General features: G+C 38.0%; 1 protein-coding gene across 3 annotated transcripts in view; it reads right to left on the reverse strand.

Annotated features, from left to right (window-relative positions):
• Nucleotides 1-16,982, reverse strand: part of TNKS (tankyrase) — a 208,047-nt gene that overhangs the window by 182,873 nt on the left and 8,192 nt on the right. For all 3 annotated transcript variants that reach the window (XM_055288544.2, XM_055288558.2, XM_055288552.2), the window contains exon 2: nucleotides 10,939-11,163. In XM_055288544.2, coding sequence (XP_055144519.1) covers nucleotides 10,939-11,163 — 225 coding nt within the window. The remainder of the gene's footprint in view (nucleotides 1-10,938; nucleotides 11,164-16,982) is intronic.

Raw genomic sequence — 16,982 nt, forward strand, 5'->3', positions numbered from 1 at the left:
AATTCCCATGTGGGAACACTTGAAAAATACCTATGACAGTGAGAGTTCCATTTCAGCGGACCCACTAGAACATTTCCTGGCCTTGTCTCAATCCTCAGAACTCAAGTTTATTCTTTCAAAGACCAGCACTCAAAACTGTCACAAACGGGCAAAACAAAAGATGTGCCCTGTATCTCCAACCATGATTATGCGTCCCACAGTAAATTTAGAAATTTTCAGGCTTGACACAAAAGTCTGAAAGAGTTATTCAGATTTCAGATTTATTGATCTAAAATAAATGTATCTTTGGATACACAGCGGGATTGCTTAGTAAGTCTTATTTATATGGTCATATCAGGGAGTAGAATATGAAATAACTCACAGTAAGATTAACATTCTTAATCTTGGCTTCTGTTTACATATGAAAAATCTAATACCCACCATATTTTTAAAAAGATAATTAGCAGATTTAAAGAACACGAGAGTATATTTTTTAAAAGTAAAGTACAAATGTAAAGCCTATAAATACAATTATTATACTTAACAATTTTCTAGCTTGGTCAGTTGAGAATGAGGAGTAAGAAGGACTCCCTAAATCTTTATCTCAAATATGGACCTACCTCCATATTTCAGTATTAAAACCATACAAAGGGAAGCCATAGTTCTAATAATATATGAGTTTCAGACAACATGATAAACATGCAAAGCAAAATCTGCCTGGTTACACAACCCATTTGTCTCAAATACCATTTTCATACAACCCCAAACTTAAGCCATGTATCTCACTGAAAACTACAGTATGTATGTACGTATGTATGTATGTATGTATGTATGAATGTATGTATGTATTTTGAGACAGGGTCCCCTCTGTCACCCAGACTGGAGTCCCATGAAGCGATTATGGCTCACTGCAACCTGTACCTCCCCACTCTAGTGATCCTTCTGCCTCAGCCTTCCAAGTAGCTAGGATCACAGGTGTGTGCCACCACCCCCAGCTAATTTTTTTATTTTTTGTAGAGACAGGGTCTCACTTTATTTCCCAGGCTGGTCTCAAACTCTGAACTCAAGCAATCCTCCCACTTTGGCCTCCCAAAGAGCTAAGATTAGAGGTATGAGTCACTGCACCTAACCTAACCCATAGATTGTTTTGAACAATTGAATTGAGTCTAAAAGTAAATGCAAATGTGTAATTCTTTTATTAGACAGACCTGGGCATTAAGTAAAGCCTTGCATCATTGTAAAAAAGTATATGAAAATTTTTTGTTCTAGTTTTTTGCTTTTTCCACCTAATTTAAGCACCTTCAATGTATTTCTTAAGGCCTTGGAAGAGTGAAAGCTTCCATACTGGTGCTTTTCCTGGAATTCTAATAAAACACAATTAATAAGTACATAACATATATATATTTATATATATATGTATATATTATGTGTATATCTACCACTATTGTACAGAATAACTGTTAAAACAGTCCCAATTTTATCAGGTCAATGCACGCTACTCTAACCTTCCTGAAAGCAGCTCAACATAAGCAGGAAAGTCACCAACGTAAGAGTACTCTGTGTCGGGGGAGATTATTTCCAAAGGCACAATCACTCTCATTCTGGGCCTCTCTTCTCTGTTTTAAGGATACAAGTAAGGAATTTTGTCATCTTTGTGTTTTATGAAAATGCTACACTGAGACTTGTTTAAAAGATCCCAGTTCAAGGGTGTCTGTAATCCTAGCTACTCAGGAGGCTGAGCCAGGAGAACTGCTTGAACCTGGGAGGCAGATGTTGCAGTGAGCCGAGATCACACATTGCAATCCAGCCTGGACAACAGAGCAAGACTGCGTCTCAAAAAAAAAAAAAATACCAATTCAGTTTTTATATGGACAACTAATGGTAAAAATGCAGAAGGGAAGTATTCTGGCAGGAAAAGGAAAGATATTAATGAAACAAAACTAAGTGAATCAGATTTTCAAGGCTTCACTGAATTTTCAACTAATTTTTGCAAACAGGAAGGTGTGAGAAATGACTTTTCTTAACCTAGCTCATTTATAGATGATATATAAATAGACAATGTGACAAACTAAATCAAGAGGTCCAATGAAGTTCTCCAGTAGCTAAAACTTCTTTGGTCCTTAGTAAGAAGCTGTGGCTTTCCAGGAATTTATCCTAAAGCAATTGAGGTTTATACATATATGTAATGAAAAGGATATTCTTCATACTACTGTTTATAAAATGGTACAAAAACAGACTAAATGGCCTACAACAGGTGACTGATATTAAAAAATGATGATTTCTACATAAATAATTCTTAGAAGCCTTTAAAATGAGATTATATAAAAATACTCACTGACAATAAAACATGTTACTACATAAAGTAGAAAAATAAATAATATGATGGAATGATCTCATTTTATGTACAGTGGATTGCGTACACAAGTTCACTGGGTCTAACAGCACTGTGTAACAGAACTTTCGGTGACAACAAAAATTTCTATGTCTACTCTCCAGTATGATAACCAATAGCCAGATACAGTCATTAGGCATTTAAAACACGGCTAGTGCAACTGAGAAACTAAATTTTTAATTTTTAAAATTGTAATCAATTTTAATTTAATGGCTATCACACTGGACCATGTAAGTCTAAATAGACAGAAAACAAGGTATGACAGTTATCATCAGTGTATTTTCTCATTTTTCTTTAATGGGCAACTATCAATTCTAATAATACTGTTAAGAAAAAACCCGGAAAGTTGTTAACCTTCAAAACACTATATTTAAAATAACGGGATAGCCGGGCGCAGTGGCTCATGCCTGTAATCCTAGCACTTTGGGAGGCCGAGGTGGGTGGATCACCTGAGGTCAGGAGTTCGAGACCAGCCTGGCCAAAATGGTGAAATCCCATCTCTACTAAAAATACAAAACATAGCCATGTGTGGTGGCGGGTGCCTACAGTCCCAGCTATTCGGGAGGCTGAGGCAAGAGAATGGCATGAACCTGCGAGGCAGAGCTTGCAATGAGCCAAGATCCCGCCATTGTACTCCAGCCTGGGCAACGAAGCAAGACTTTGTCTCAAAAAAAAAAAAAAAAAAAAAAAGAAACAATTTGGTTGTCAAGTTACATGTTTTTCAAACATTTTTTATGTGGCACCTGATGACAAAGATTACAAAGAAAATGTTCAGTTTAAACAAATGTATAAGGACAAGGACTCTCCACACCTAATCTGACACAAAATTTATTTTTTTTAAGTTTCTTAATAAGATAATTTACCCCAAATCTCAAAATACTTCAAAAACAATCATTTAAGCACAAATATGAGTCCACTACATTATCTGCTTTTTTATAATTATTTTAAGAATACTTACAAGCAGTATTCTTGTCTATTTGCCAACATAAAAAACTGCTACTTATCCTAAGTGATGAAATCTTTAAGTATTTCCAAGAAAGCAGTTTAAATTGTATTGAAAACATTCTACTACTGTTTTCAGCAAATGCTCAACCTAGATAAATTTTGCAAAACTGTTGTAAGATGTTTTTATAATACATGTTTGCTATTGCTGCCCTAACAAATTATCACAAATCCAGTGCTTTAAAACAATAACAACAACAAACTTACTATCCTACAGTTCTGGAGATCCTAAATCTGACATAAGTCTCATTGGGCTAAAATCAAGGTGTCAGCCGGGCGCAGGGGCTCACGCCTGTAATCCCAGCACTTTGGGAGGCCGAGGTGGGTGGATCACGAGGTCAGATCCAGACCATCCTGGCTAACATGGTGAAACCCCGTTTCTACTAAAAATACAAAAACGAAATTAGGCGGGCGTGGTGTCAGCACCTGTAGTCCCAGCTACTCAGGAGGCTGAGGCAGGAGAATGGCATGAACCCAGGAGGCTGAGCTTGCAGTGAGCCGAGATTACGCCACTGCACTCCGGCCTGGGTGACAGAGCGACGCTCCGTTTCAAAAAAAAATCAAGGTGTCGGCAAGGCTGAATTCGTTACTGGTGACTTTCATGAAAACCCACTTCCTTGCCTTTTCCATCTTCTTGGGGCTACCCCCATTCCTTAGCTCACGGAACCCTTTCTCTATTTTCCAAGTCAGCAATGGTGGCTTGAATACATCTGAAATTATATCATCTGACTTTCTCTCTGCCTCCCTCTTCTACTTCTAAGGAATCTGGTGATTACGTTGGGTCCACCAAGACAATCCATCATAAACTTCCCATCTCAAATTAACTGATTAGCAACCATAATTCCATCTGTAACCTTAATTTCTTTTTGCAACGTAAAGTTAACATTCCCAGGTTCCAGGAATTAAGATATGAACATCTTTCCACCATTATTTGCCTACCACACATAGCATGTCACTTCTTATAAAAAGTTTTTAAAGTATAACATTATATTTATATGGTTCTTTCTAATGGGAGATCCAACAGTACTCTCCAGGTACGCTGACTCCTATTTCATTGTTCTTTGCAGCAGGCCACAGTGGCCCTCAATTACTCTTAAGATGAGCAAAGTCTTCAGTCTTCCCTATTGCTGATAACTCCATATCTTATCAGCCCAAAACTTAACAAGCCAATTGGATTATTTACCACCTAACTTCACACACACACAAACACACATACATGTTTTAGAAATAAATTACATAGACTATATTATAATTTAAATATAAATTCTATAATACTGGCTGTTTTAACATTTCTTCTGAACCAAGATCTTATCTAGGTTGATATATTACATTTGATTGAATGAATCTGAGTTTTACCTAGTTGAATAACCACAAGCTAAAGTATGTGCATTACTTTTCTAAGGCAAAGGAAGGGGAAGAAGAGATAAAGCATAATTTTATTTTTGCTCTCTCTCAGCAGAATCATAAAATATAATTTTATAACAAGGAGTCCCTAAAGCATAAATAATGGGAAAAAAACTAGCAGAAATCCTACTACATATTAAATAATTAATTGAAGTTCTGAATTGGGATGAGAAAAATGGGAATTACAGCAAATTGTTTTTATTAGTTCATTTAGATAACCAACTTTAATTTTGGTATTAAATGATACTATCTTTATATAGTCAGCTTAATTTCCCCTAAGAAGCCAATTTGCTTAGAGACTTTTTAGAAAAATACCATCAGGTCTCTATTTTTTCTTGCATTTCCAGTAAATACAAAAGTATCTGGAACAACGTAATGTAATACAAGAAGAAAATTATTTCCAATCATGTTATTTCACAATAATAAAAGCAGTTGCCAACTACTGAGCATATACTTTCTAATTATTATATATATAATATACAGATATTGTACAAGGGTGCTTCATGTATATTATCTCATTTAATCCTCTTAACAACTGTATGACATACAGCTATTACCCTCATTCCCATTTTAATGCCGAAAGAAGTAAATAAGTCACTCAAGGACCAGGTTTCTTTGACTCCAACCACTACTACATAATGCCATTCAGCCAGAAAACAGAGTTTTTTTTTTTAAGTCCTAATTGTTAGATTTTAAATAGCAGTTTGAATTTTGGGCTCCCAAGAAAGACATTCAGTGAGGATCCCCTCAGTCTCTGCATATAAGACAAATTAAACCAAGAATTGTTTGAAAGTATAGGGAAAGAAAGTTGCAGGAGCTTAGTTTCTCTAATACAATGTCACTTGCTCGATTCAGCCTCTCTTACTCCCAGAACGCTGCAGAACTGTTCTTTATCAAGGAAATTACAACTTAATCCTTTTCTTCCAGCAGTCTTTAGAAGGTATTCCACTGTCTTCAAGCTGTCAATGTTGTAAATGAAAAGTCCTTTGCCTAATTTTTTTCCCTCTGTAGGAAACTTATTCCTTCTTTCTGGAAAAGTGCAATACACATCTTACTCAGTTTATCTTTTCTCGTCAATCTCATATGGAGCTCCTTAAGCGTTTTCAATCTCAAGATAGGTTTTTCTTGCTTATCATTTGTTTAATTATTACTGATCTCTTCCATCAGACTTTTTTTTCTTTTTTTCCCTGCCTCTGAAACTCCTATCACGTATAAGGTTTAAAATGACGTTGACGTTCCTAGATTTATTTACCTTTTCCTTCATGATTTCAAGGTTTTAACATTTTTCTCTGTACATCTCACACGTAAGCTTCCAGGCTACTAACATGGTCTTTAATTCATCTACTAAATTGTTTCCTCTGAAAAAAAAATTAGGTGGTGGATTTTTTTTTATTTTGGTTTTGAGTTTTGGCCCCAGGAAATTTCTTCCCCACTTTACACTTTAATTTCTCTGGGAGATATTATTTTTTTTATTCAGGTATTGACCTGACTCCTTTAGCAGTCCTGGATATGTATTCTGATTGCTGTCTTAATCATCCCTTCTGGCTGAGATGGGCTGTTATTTTTCACTTGGTTTGCTGGGCTTCATGTCTAGATGTTGACATGAAGTGAGAATCCCACATGCGTTAGAACACCATACACCTCTGTTATCTTTAGAATGATTTGCTGTGGATGCCAGCAAGCTCTCTCTTCCCTAATGAGAGGCACCTGGAAGAGGCCTCCAAAGGGAACATACTCTGTCTCCTTCACTCTTGAGAGTTGTAGGGAATAAGGAGAGACGGGGGTGTGGTATACATGTAAACTGTGTGAGGGCAGTGAGACTTAACTAAAGATTCAAGAGATTTATCAGTTTAGAAGCCCCATTCTGCAACTTCCATTTAATAACCTTCTCAAGATCTCTGTTATCAATTATACTAATTTGCAAGTAACAGAAACCATTGTCTATCTTAGACTGAAATGACAGGAGAGTAGAGGACCACCCTTAGAAACACATAAGAAGCTGTAGAGCTAAGAGTAGGAAGCACAACGGTCTTTTAGTAGGAAACATTACGACCAGGCCACTGCCCACACTGAAGCAAAAATCTGCTGCTATAAATGATTCCTTACTATAGCTAAGGTTTTGTATTCAAAATTCTACATCTACAGAATGAAGTGCATGACTGGACAAACCAAGACTATCCCTGACTGCCAAGAAGTAGAAGGAAGGAAGATCTGACACTACCAGTTTCTGCATTCCTCTCAGCAAGGAGTGCCCACAGTTTAAAATCTCCAAAATCAGAAAAAGAATTGGACACTAGTAAAAATGAAAAAAATCACAAATGTCCACTGCAACTCCCAGATCTTTTTTTTTTTTTTTTTTTTTTAAAGATGGAGTCTTTCTCTGTCACCCAGGCGGGAGTTCAGTGGTGCAATCTTGGCTCACTGCAAGCTCCACCTCCCGGGTTCAAGTCATTCTTCTGCCTCAGCCTCCCCAGTAGCTGGGAGTACAGGCGCCTGCCACCACCCCTGGCTAATTTTTTGTATTTTTAGTAGAGACAGTGTTTCACTGTGTTAGCCAGGTTGGTCTCAATCTCCTGACCTCGTGATCCACCCATCTTGGCATCCCAAAGCGCTGGGACTACAGGCGTGAGCCACCGCACCCGCTGACTCTCAGATCTTATATCAGACTCCATGAAAGGTATGCTTATAATTTGCTTTTAATATGAAATTCTCAAGCACTAACAGTCTCGAAAAACCATACAGGCTGGGTACGGTGCTCACGCCTGTAATCCCAGGACTTTGGGAGGCTGAGACAGGCGGATCACAAGGTCAAGAGACCGAGAGCAACCTGGCCAACATGGTCAAACCCTGTCTCTAATAAAAATACAAAAATTACCTGGGCGCGGTGGCATGTGCTTGTAGTCCCAGCTGTTTGGGAGGCTGAGGCAGGAGAATCACTTGAACCCAGGAGGCAGAGTTTGCAGTGAGCAGAGATCACGCCACTGCACTCCAGCCTGGTGATAGAGCAAGACTCCGTCTCAAAAAAGTAAAAAAAAAAATCATATAGCATATATTCAGAAAAGCTATTTAGTGGTTTTGGAGACTATATTTGAGGGCTAGAGAGAAGCAAAGATAAATGAGTAAGTTCTAAAGGCAGAAAATGCGTTGAATTCTGAAGTAAATTCAATTCAACACTACAGTATAAAAACTGTCATCAACATTCCCAAGACCTCAGTCTTAAGTAGTTTGTTTAATTATACAAGCATTTCAAGTTGATTTTTAAAATAATCTGTTTGAATTTTCTTCTTTTTGATGGTAAATAGCATCTATGAAAGAAACACATGGGTTCAAGATTTCTAAAGGGACTCTGTTTTTTTTTTCTTTTTTTTTTTTTTTTGAGACACAGTCTTGCTCTGTCGCCCAGGCTGGAGTGCAGTGGCGTGATCTCAGCTCACTTCAAGCTCCGCCTCCTGGGTTCATGCCATTCTCCTGCCTCAGCCTCCTGGGTAGCTGGGACAACAGGCGCCTGCCACCACAGCCAGCTAAATTTTTGTATTTTTAGTAGAGATGGGGTTTCACCGTGTTAGCCAGGATGGTCTCAATCTCCCGACCTCGTGCTCTGCTCATCTCAGCCTCCCAAAGTGCTGGGATTACAGACGTGAGCCACTGCGCCTGGCCCTAAATGGACATTTTTAAGAAATGTCAATAAAGGACAGAGGAAATGGGAATTCTGTACCACACAGTAGCATAATTCAGGCTGAGATTTTAGCACCAACAATAATAATAGTAATTAATAATGGCAATTAATATTCACTGAATGTGCACTGTACCTGGTACTCTTCTAAATATTTTATATGTACTAGCTTATCCTCTCAGGAACACTGTGACGAACAGTATTCCCATTTTACATGTAAGGAAAGACAGAGGCCAAGAAAGTGGCCCATGGCCTCACACAGCTGGAAACTGGTGGGGTCAGGGCATAAGCCCGGAGCATGTGCTCTACAGCAACCTGTCCTGATGTCCCCTGTAAGCTGGTGGTAGTGTGGCTTGGCTGGGCTCTAGCTTCTTAAAAATATCAAATATATTTGCTATTCTACCCCACATATAGAGATATGATTAATCTTTATAAAACTCAGGCCAGTATGTCATCATCTAGGCAAAAACCTTTGAAAAATCAATTTTGTATACTAATCTCTCAAAAACTACTAGACTCCAGCAAAAGGAAAAAAACAACAACAACAAAAAAAACCAAAAAACAAGGCTTTCAATTTTTTTTATCCAGCTATCCCAAAGTAGAACTCTGCCTTACAGAGAAAAACCTCAGAATTCCATAACCATATTCAAATCCAGAAAGTAAGCTATATAAGCTATTACAGGTTTCAGTGAACCTCAGAATAAACCTCCTAAGAGGTTTCTGAAAGCTAATTAAGTATACCGGGGTTTACAAACAATTTTGACTCCCATAATAACTATGATACATACTTCAATAGCAACTATATCCTCATTTATATTTTGAGTATAGTTTCAAGGGTGCCCTTCCCCTTCCCTCAACTTTTATAAGGCACAAGAACTTAAACAGATTGAAGACAATATGTGCCAAAGCCTACTGTGAATTGAGGAAGTAGAGTGCTGCAGGGATCCACTCATTAAACATTGAAGCCCTATATCTGGTCCTTTATTTCAACAGAACCTAGATAAAAAGAGCATTTACATTATGGACTTTTGAAAGACGGATTAAGAGGAGGAGGAGAGAAGTACTAATTTCAATAAGATATTCAAAGGACTGATAAAATGAAAACTTCAGAGGTAGAGGCAGAAAAACAGAAGACTGAAGCCTGGAAAGGATAATAGTTTAAGAAAGTGAGAACAGTATAAAATTCTGACTAATGACTGAGAAAAATCCAGGGGCTGTGACAACAAGGTGAAGCAAGAAGCACTGACAGCAGAGAAGCTGAAAGTCTAGAAAACTATGTAGGAAATACATTTCAAGCTCAATAATAGTTATCATTTACAAAAGCAAGTAACATAAGAGGCTTTGTGGTCAGAGAGAGGATGTTATAAGTTGAAGCTTCTCAAGGTAGTTTTATGTAATGACTTGGTCCAGGATGTGGCTATGTTAGTGAGAGACTTAGAAGGAAATGGGAGAGTCAATTGAAACTGGAAGAGGTCAAAAAACTGAAAGGACAGGATATCCAAAGGTCATGTTAGTGGATGCTCAAGCAGCAAAAGATGACAGAGAATGTGATTTTTTAAAAAACAGTTTTATGTCAGGCATTGCAATAATTTGAGGAATATTGAAAAATATATTAAAAGCTGCAGTAGATGGCTATGAGGAGGAATAATCTTAATCATTATTAAGCACTACCACTATACCTTTTAAAATGACATGTATATTTTAGTTGCATCATTAAAAAACTGATTATGCTGAAGTGGATGACATCTGGGAAGACAATTACGTAAATCAACCTGCCATGGCTAAACAAACATCCACCATCTCAAGCATCAAGAAACAGATGACACACTCAAGAGAAATTATACCTGCCCTCTAAAAGCTTTTTAGATTTCAAAATAAAAAATTGTATACAGGAAAGCAAAATGCGAATATATATACGGGAGAACAAAATGTTGATTGAATACAGCTTCATTTCATCTAGATAACTAAAATGATTGAAAAGTCCAATTTGTTTGAAATTGCTTTTTCTCTAGACTATGGCACATGTTGAAAAAACTATTAAGTTCTGAACTACTGTATTCAAAACACTCAAAAGCCCATATAAGCGGGGGACTACTGTACTAGATGAGTTTCCTTGAATCAACCTCAAGTGTTCAAATGTCATCCAACTCAGTAGAATTTGCACTTTATAATGGCTCTCGTTGATGGTAGGATAGAAAATGTCCAGTCTTTTAAAAAAGACGGTAAATTAACTAAATTTGACAATAGTAATCCATTAAAATTGAGTTCCACATCAGTAGGCATTTGACTGCATTTCGAAAGTTAATGTTGTGAATCTTCCCCTAAGTAACTTTAGATTACCATCTCTCTACCTTTTGATGGAAAAGAACTACTTCTAGAAGAAGTAATAAACCCTTCCTTACCTATTGTGAGGAAACACTATTTGTACCACAAAAAAAGTAAGAATAAACCTTTATTTAAAATTTAGATATCATCAAATGATACTTACCAATGCACACATCGATTTTCCCTTTAATAGCAGCTTCATGCAGAGGTGTATAGTTCCAGTTATCCCTGGCATTTGGATCAGCTCCTTGGCACAATAACAGACTCACAACCTCAGCATGGCCAAAAGAACAGGCATTATGAAGCGGGATGAGACCTCCATCATCACGAGCGTGGACATTAGCACCCATCTGTAGTAAGTGTTCTACAACATCCTTCCTTCCAAAACCTAAAAAGAAACGAAAAAATGTCTTGTGTATATATTTGATTTTGTAAAAAAAACCATTAGAATATCTGTATCAACAAGTATGAACAACTGAAGTACTGCACTCTATAGTAAATGGTGTAAAACAAAACAAACATTAGCTTCATTCAAACTGACTCATTTCACAGAATTTACAACTAAGGAAGCTCTTCCTTTAGTCTTTGGGCTGTTCATTCAAAAAAACATTTTCTAAACACTTAATATGTGCTGTGCAACAGTGCTAGAAACACAAAATAAATAAATATGACAAGACTTGTCCAGGAACTCACTTTCCCCTCATGCTTCACAACACAAAACTGTATAAAGAAACTCATCTCTACATTCATAGAAACAAAGGTTATTTAAATATTGCTGATAGGCCGGGTGCAGTGGCTCACACCCTCACAGCACTGTGTGAGGCCAAGGTGGGCAGATCACCTGAGGTCAGGAGTTCAAGACCAGCCTGGACAACATAGTGATACCCCGTCTCTAATAAAAATACAAAAATTAGCCAGGCGTGGTGGCAGGCACCTGTAATCCCAGCTACTTGGGAGGCTGAGGCACGAGAATCGCTTGAACCTGGGAAGCAGAGGTGGCAGTGAGCCGACACCACGCCACTGCACTCCAGCCTGGGCAAGAGTGCGAGACTCCTCAATAAAATAAAATAAAATAAAAATAAATAAATAAATACTGCTGATAACCGAATCTAAGGCAAATCACAACACACAGCATTGTATTAGGGAAATTGGGGATGAATGTATGGGTATGAGAAATACGTGGTGAATGCTTGGTCAAAGGGAATTTTGAAAAGGAAGAACTAAAGGTGATGCCAAAATATCTATTCTTGGGGCTAGTGGCCAAACTATATGAAACGGGTGGTGAACTGGAACAATCTAAGCTGGGATTCACTGAGTTTGAGGAAACAATATGGCAGATGAGTGGGAATACAAGCACTTGGGAATATAAAACCAGAATTTTATAAGAAGTATCACAGTTTTCAGACAGAAATGGGGGTTTAGGGGGCGTCAGAAAGAGTCTCAAGCAGTCTAAGGATGAGGGAAACACTTAAAAAGCTAAGAAATACTAAGAAAGTACAACATCACGGAAGTCAAGGAACAACAACATTATGCAAAGTCCAGTACCATGAGGACTTAATGAGATCAATGGAGAAGAGAAAAATGGCCATTGGTAATTTTAAACTAATTTTAGTATAGCGGAAAACTACAAACTAAATTGCAAAGGGTTATAAAAGGAAAGCGCAAATATTCGCATTTTTATATTCACAAGCTAGAATCTTAATGATTCTTCCCTACTTTAAAATGTATTAGGTCTTATTAACTGGGTATCACTACCTCTACTATTACTGTGTAATACTGTTAGAAAATGGCATGTTAAATAAAAATAAAAGACAGTAAAACAGTCACATCTTCCTCCATTTTGGGCATATGTTAAACAATAAAAACCATGTGGAACAGAGTAACGGGAAAAAAAGAAATTTATCTTGAGATATGTCTTCCATGCTATCTATAGAAATTCATTCATTCCAGAAAAGCAGGCTCTAAGAAAAAGTCTCCAAAGTAAAGCATACATTTCCACAGATATGTATCATAAAGTCAGAATGAGGTTTCCATAGAAAACATCCTTAAAAATTAAGCTGATAATTTTAAGTGAAAAGATCAATTTTGTATTACTAACTAGATCAGTAAAAGCATAGGGCACATGCTCAAGTAAATTGTCAGCATCTTATCAGCATCTTACCATCTTGGTTTTGTTTTTTAAATACCTGCAGAACTTTATGGATGTTAAGTTTTCTTTAATTCGCTAACTTCAACTTCCTTCCCCCTACCATCACTGCCCTACTCTTCCACTGGGCCATAAGTGCAGTACTGACCCAGGAAGGTTGAATTATTCTCCTTCTCTACAGATCTGAATAAAGCCTGAGTGCAAACTTCCATTTCCCTAATCAGCACCAGCCCGAGAACAGCCATGGGAGCGGAGTCCTGCAAAGCCACAGGGGTGGAGCTGCCCAAGGCCTTGGGAGGCCACACCTTGCATTGGTGCGGCCTGGATGTGAGACATGGAATCAAGGGAGATTATTTTGGAACTTTAAGATTGAACAACTGCCCTGCTGGGTTTCGGAAGTCCATGGAGCCTGCAGGCCCTTTGTTTTGGTTGATTTCTCCCTTTTGGAATGTGAGTAGTCAGTGCCTGTATGCCCATTGTATCTTGGAACTAACTAACTGGCTTTGATTTTACAGGCAGAAGGGACTTGCTTTGCTTTGAACTGTGGACTTTTGAGTTAATGCTGGAATGAGTTGAGACTACTGGGGACTGTTGGGAAGGCATGATTGTATTTTGAAATGCGAGAAGGACATGAGATTTGGGAGAAGCCAGGGACCGAAAAATTTGGTTTGGATTTGTGGCCCCACCCAAATCTCATGTCAAATTATGATCCCCAGTGTTAGAAGAGGGGCCTGGTGGTAGGTGACTGGATTATGGAGGCAGATTTCCCTCTTGCTGTTCTCGTAATAGTGAGTTCTCACAAGATCTGGTTGTTTAAAAGTGTGTAGCACCTCCTCCTGCTCTCCTCTTCCTCCTTCCCTGGCCATATAAGACATGCCTGCCTTCACCTCCCGCCACGACTGTGAATTGCCTAGGGCCTCCCCAGTCATGCTTCCTGTACAGCCTCCAAAACTGTGAGGCAATTAAACCTCTTTTCTTTATAAATTACCCAGATCTAGCACTACTACTTCCACAGAAGGTGTGGGAGGAAAAGTGCCCTTTCTCCTCTCCCCCTTCCTCCGAACAGTTAGAAAATTCAAGAGAATTATTTTTTTAAATGTTCGCATAGAACCCTTACTACGTTCACAGAACCGAAACCAACTCTTGAATTTCCTACCTCTACAATTCTTATCAAACAGGAAAATAAATGTCCTTAGGCTTTAAGTCAGTTGAAGTTTTAAAATACTCATAGTTAAACCCATGCAAATTGATGTAAGTATCTGTTCCTATGTTTACTAAGCATTCACATTTCAACTCTCGTCAGTTCATTGTCTTGGCCATTTTCTTTTGGGTTATTTGTCTTTTTCTGAGGATTCTGCAGGCGTTCTTTACATATTCCGAACATTAATCTTTTCCTACATGGATTGTGCTTTATATATAAAATTTAAGGAAACCTTTCCTATTTCTATACTGTTCCTACATTTTCTTCTAGCTTATAATCCTTTCACATTTAGATATTTAATTAACTTGTAACTATGGTGTGAGTTAAAATTTTTATTTTTATTTTTCCTTATCTTTTCTTTTTGGTTAGTCAGTTTGTCTATTTGTTGGTATAACTTTAAAATAAGTCTAGATATCTAGAAGGGTAGAGTTGACCCACCTTGTCCCTCGTAAAAAATTATTGGCCAGGCGCAGTGGCTCACACCTGTAATCCCAGAACTTTGGGAGGCCGAGGCAGGCGGATCACGAGGTCAGGAGATCGAGACCATCCTGGCTAACACGGTGAAACCCCGTCTCTACTAAAAATACAAAAAATTAGCCAGGCGTGGTGGCGGGCGCCTGTAGTCCCAGCTACTCGGGAGGCTGAGGCAGGAGAATGGCCTGAACCCAGGAGGCGGAGCCTGCAGTGCGCCGAGATTGAGCCACTACACTCCAGCCTGGGCAACAGAGTGAAACTGTCTCAAAAGAAAAGAAAAAGAAAATGGAGAGATTCACTTGTCTCACACAATTTTGTCAAGACAAAGGCAATCCAGGCACACACAGCAGTTTATCAACGGTATTAGGAGCTCCTTAGGATCTTTCCACTCTGACATTCTTAGCATCTCCACTTGCTTCTTACCTCACAGTCACAAGAGTGCTGGATCTCTAAGCCTCCTATCTAGGTTCTCACACAAGAAGGGAGAGTGAGTAAAGGGTGGAGGGGGGTGAGCGGGAGCTTTCTCTTTTGACTTTTTTATTATTAAGGAAGAAATGGCATCTCCAGATACTTTTATACATAGTTCATTGGCCAAATATGTGTCATCTGTCCACCTACCAAAAAAACAAAAAAGGCTAAAAAATCAAGTCTTTCATAGCCGGACACACTACTGCCTTGAACGAAATCTAAGATCTGTTAGTGAAGAATTCGAAGAAAATAAATTTGGGGTACATAACCAACAGTATTTGTCACAACTTTGTAAGTCAAGGGTAAGAAGACTGGATTTCATTGTAAGTATGTGGGAAACCATTTATTAGGGAAATTACTTGATTCTACTTAAAAGGATCACCTGTCAGCTTTGTGAAAAACAGACAAGCAAAGAGCAAAATCAGAGGGACTAGTCAAGAAAAATTCTGCAGTAGTCTGGGCAAGAACTGATAGTGGACTGGAAAAAAACAGTGAAAGTATAGCTGGGTCAAAGAAGAGAAAAACGGATAGGTTTTAAAGCAAAGATGACTGGCTCTCAGGTTTCTAGCTTAAGAAACTCTATTTTTAGAGGCGCCAGTTGAGGAAGGGTCAGGCAAAGCAGGTAGCAACAAGAAGTGTACCCCGATGAAATGCTTTTCCGCAACGACTATATCAAGTAATATAATGTGTAAATTTCAGCACATTCTTTCCCCAAACAGTTCATGAGAAACAATGACATTATATTACATATTCAAAGCAATTTAAAAATATACTATGTGGTGTGCTGGCAGTGAAGAAACCCAAATTCCTAACACACAGCCTAACCCCAATATACTTAACAATTTTCCTTATTCTGATAGCAAAGAGTTGATTAAGGCCTTTCAAAAATATTTCAATATCAAATTTAAGGTCACTGGTATCTATTCCCCATTCACTTATGTTCAGCATTGTAAACCCGCCTAAAATTAAAGCTTCCACGGAACAACAATGGCCAACATTAAATCATATAACTGGCAACTATGACTTCTGAAATCTAATAAAAGAGAAAAATCTAAGGTGTTTGGAGTATTTTAAACTGATGTTTTTATCTATGGCAGCAAAATCACATCTTAAAGTCATTTTCCCCCAATTGGACTGTCAGCAAAACTACAACCACTGTACATCACTTGAACTATTAATCTTTTAACCTACATTTATATACCAAATGAGAACATTTATATTACATCTCCCATGCTTTTTAAGTGTAAAAAGATCCCATTACACCCAAAAGATAAAGTAACTGTAAACTAAGTTTGGGGTTACCTAGGAAAATAACTCATGGAACTCCCTCATATATATCTATGTGTTAAATTTAATTTAGCCTCAAGTTGCCTCCTTACATATTTTAGGTTAGGCCTAAAGGTTTCTTCATACGTACATCTAACTGGATATGTAAACTGAATGTAACCTACCTACTCTTGCACCAATCACAAAGATTCAGCTAAAGGCAGCCAAATGTTCAAACTGTGTTCAAGTAAGGCAAACAATAAGCTGTAACCAATCAAGCTCTTTCTATACCTTGCTTTTGTCTTCTGCACATCACTTCCTTTTTCTATCCATAATTGTTATCTGACCATGTGGCAGCCCTGGAATTACTCTGAACCTATTCTGGCTCTGGAGGCTGCATGATTCACAAATCATTCTTTGCTCAATTAAACTGTTAAATTTAATTTCACTAAGGTTTTTCTTTTAATATGTGACATAAAGGAAATCAGAGAAGCTGAGGTGGGAAAGATAAAAAGGCACTTGGTGACAAATGTGACTTGTTCATCTTTATCTTTAGAAACATTAGGAAAAACTGGCTGGGGGCGGTGGCACAAGCCTGTAATCCCAGAACTTTGGGAGGCCGAGGCGGGCGGATCACGAGGTCAGGAGATCG

The sequence above is a fragment of the Symphalangus syndactylus genome, chromosome 1 (assembly GCF_028878055.3).
Source record: "Symphalangus syndactylus isolate Jambi chromosome 1, NHGRI_mSymSyn1-v2.1_pri, whole genome shotgun sequence".
Lineage (NCBI taxonomy): Eukaryota > Metazoa > Chordata > Mammalia > Primates > Hylobatidae > Symphalangus > Symphalangus syndactylus.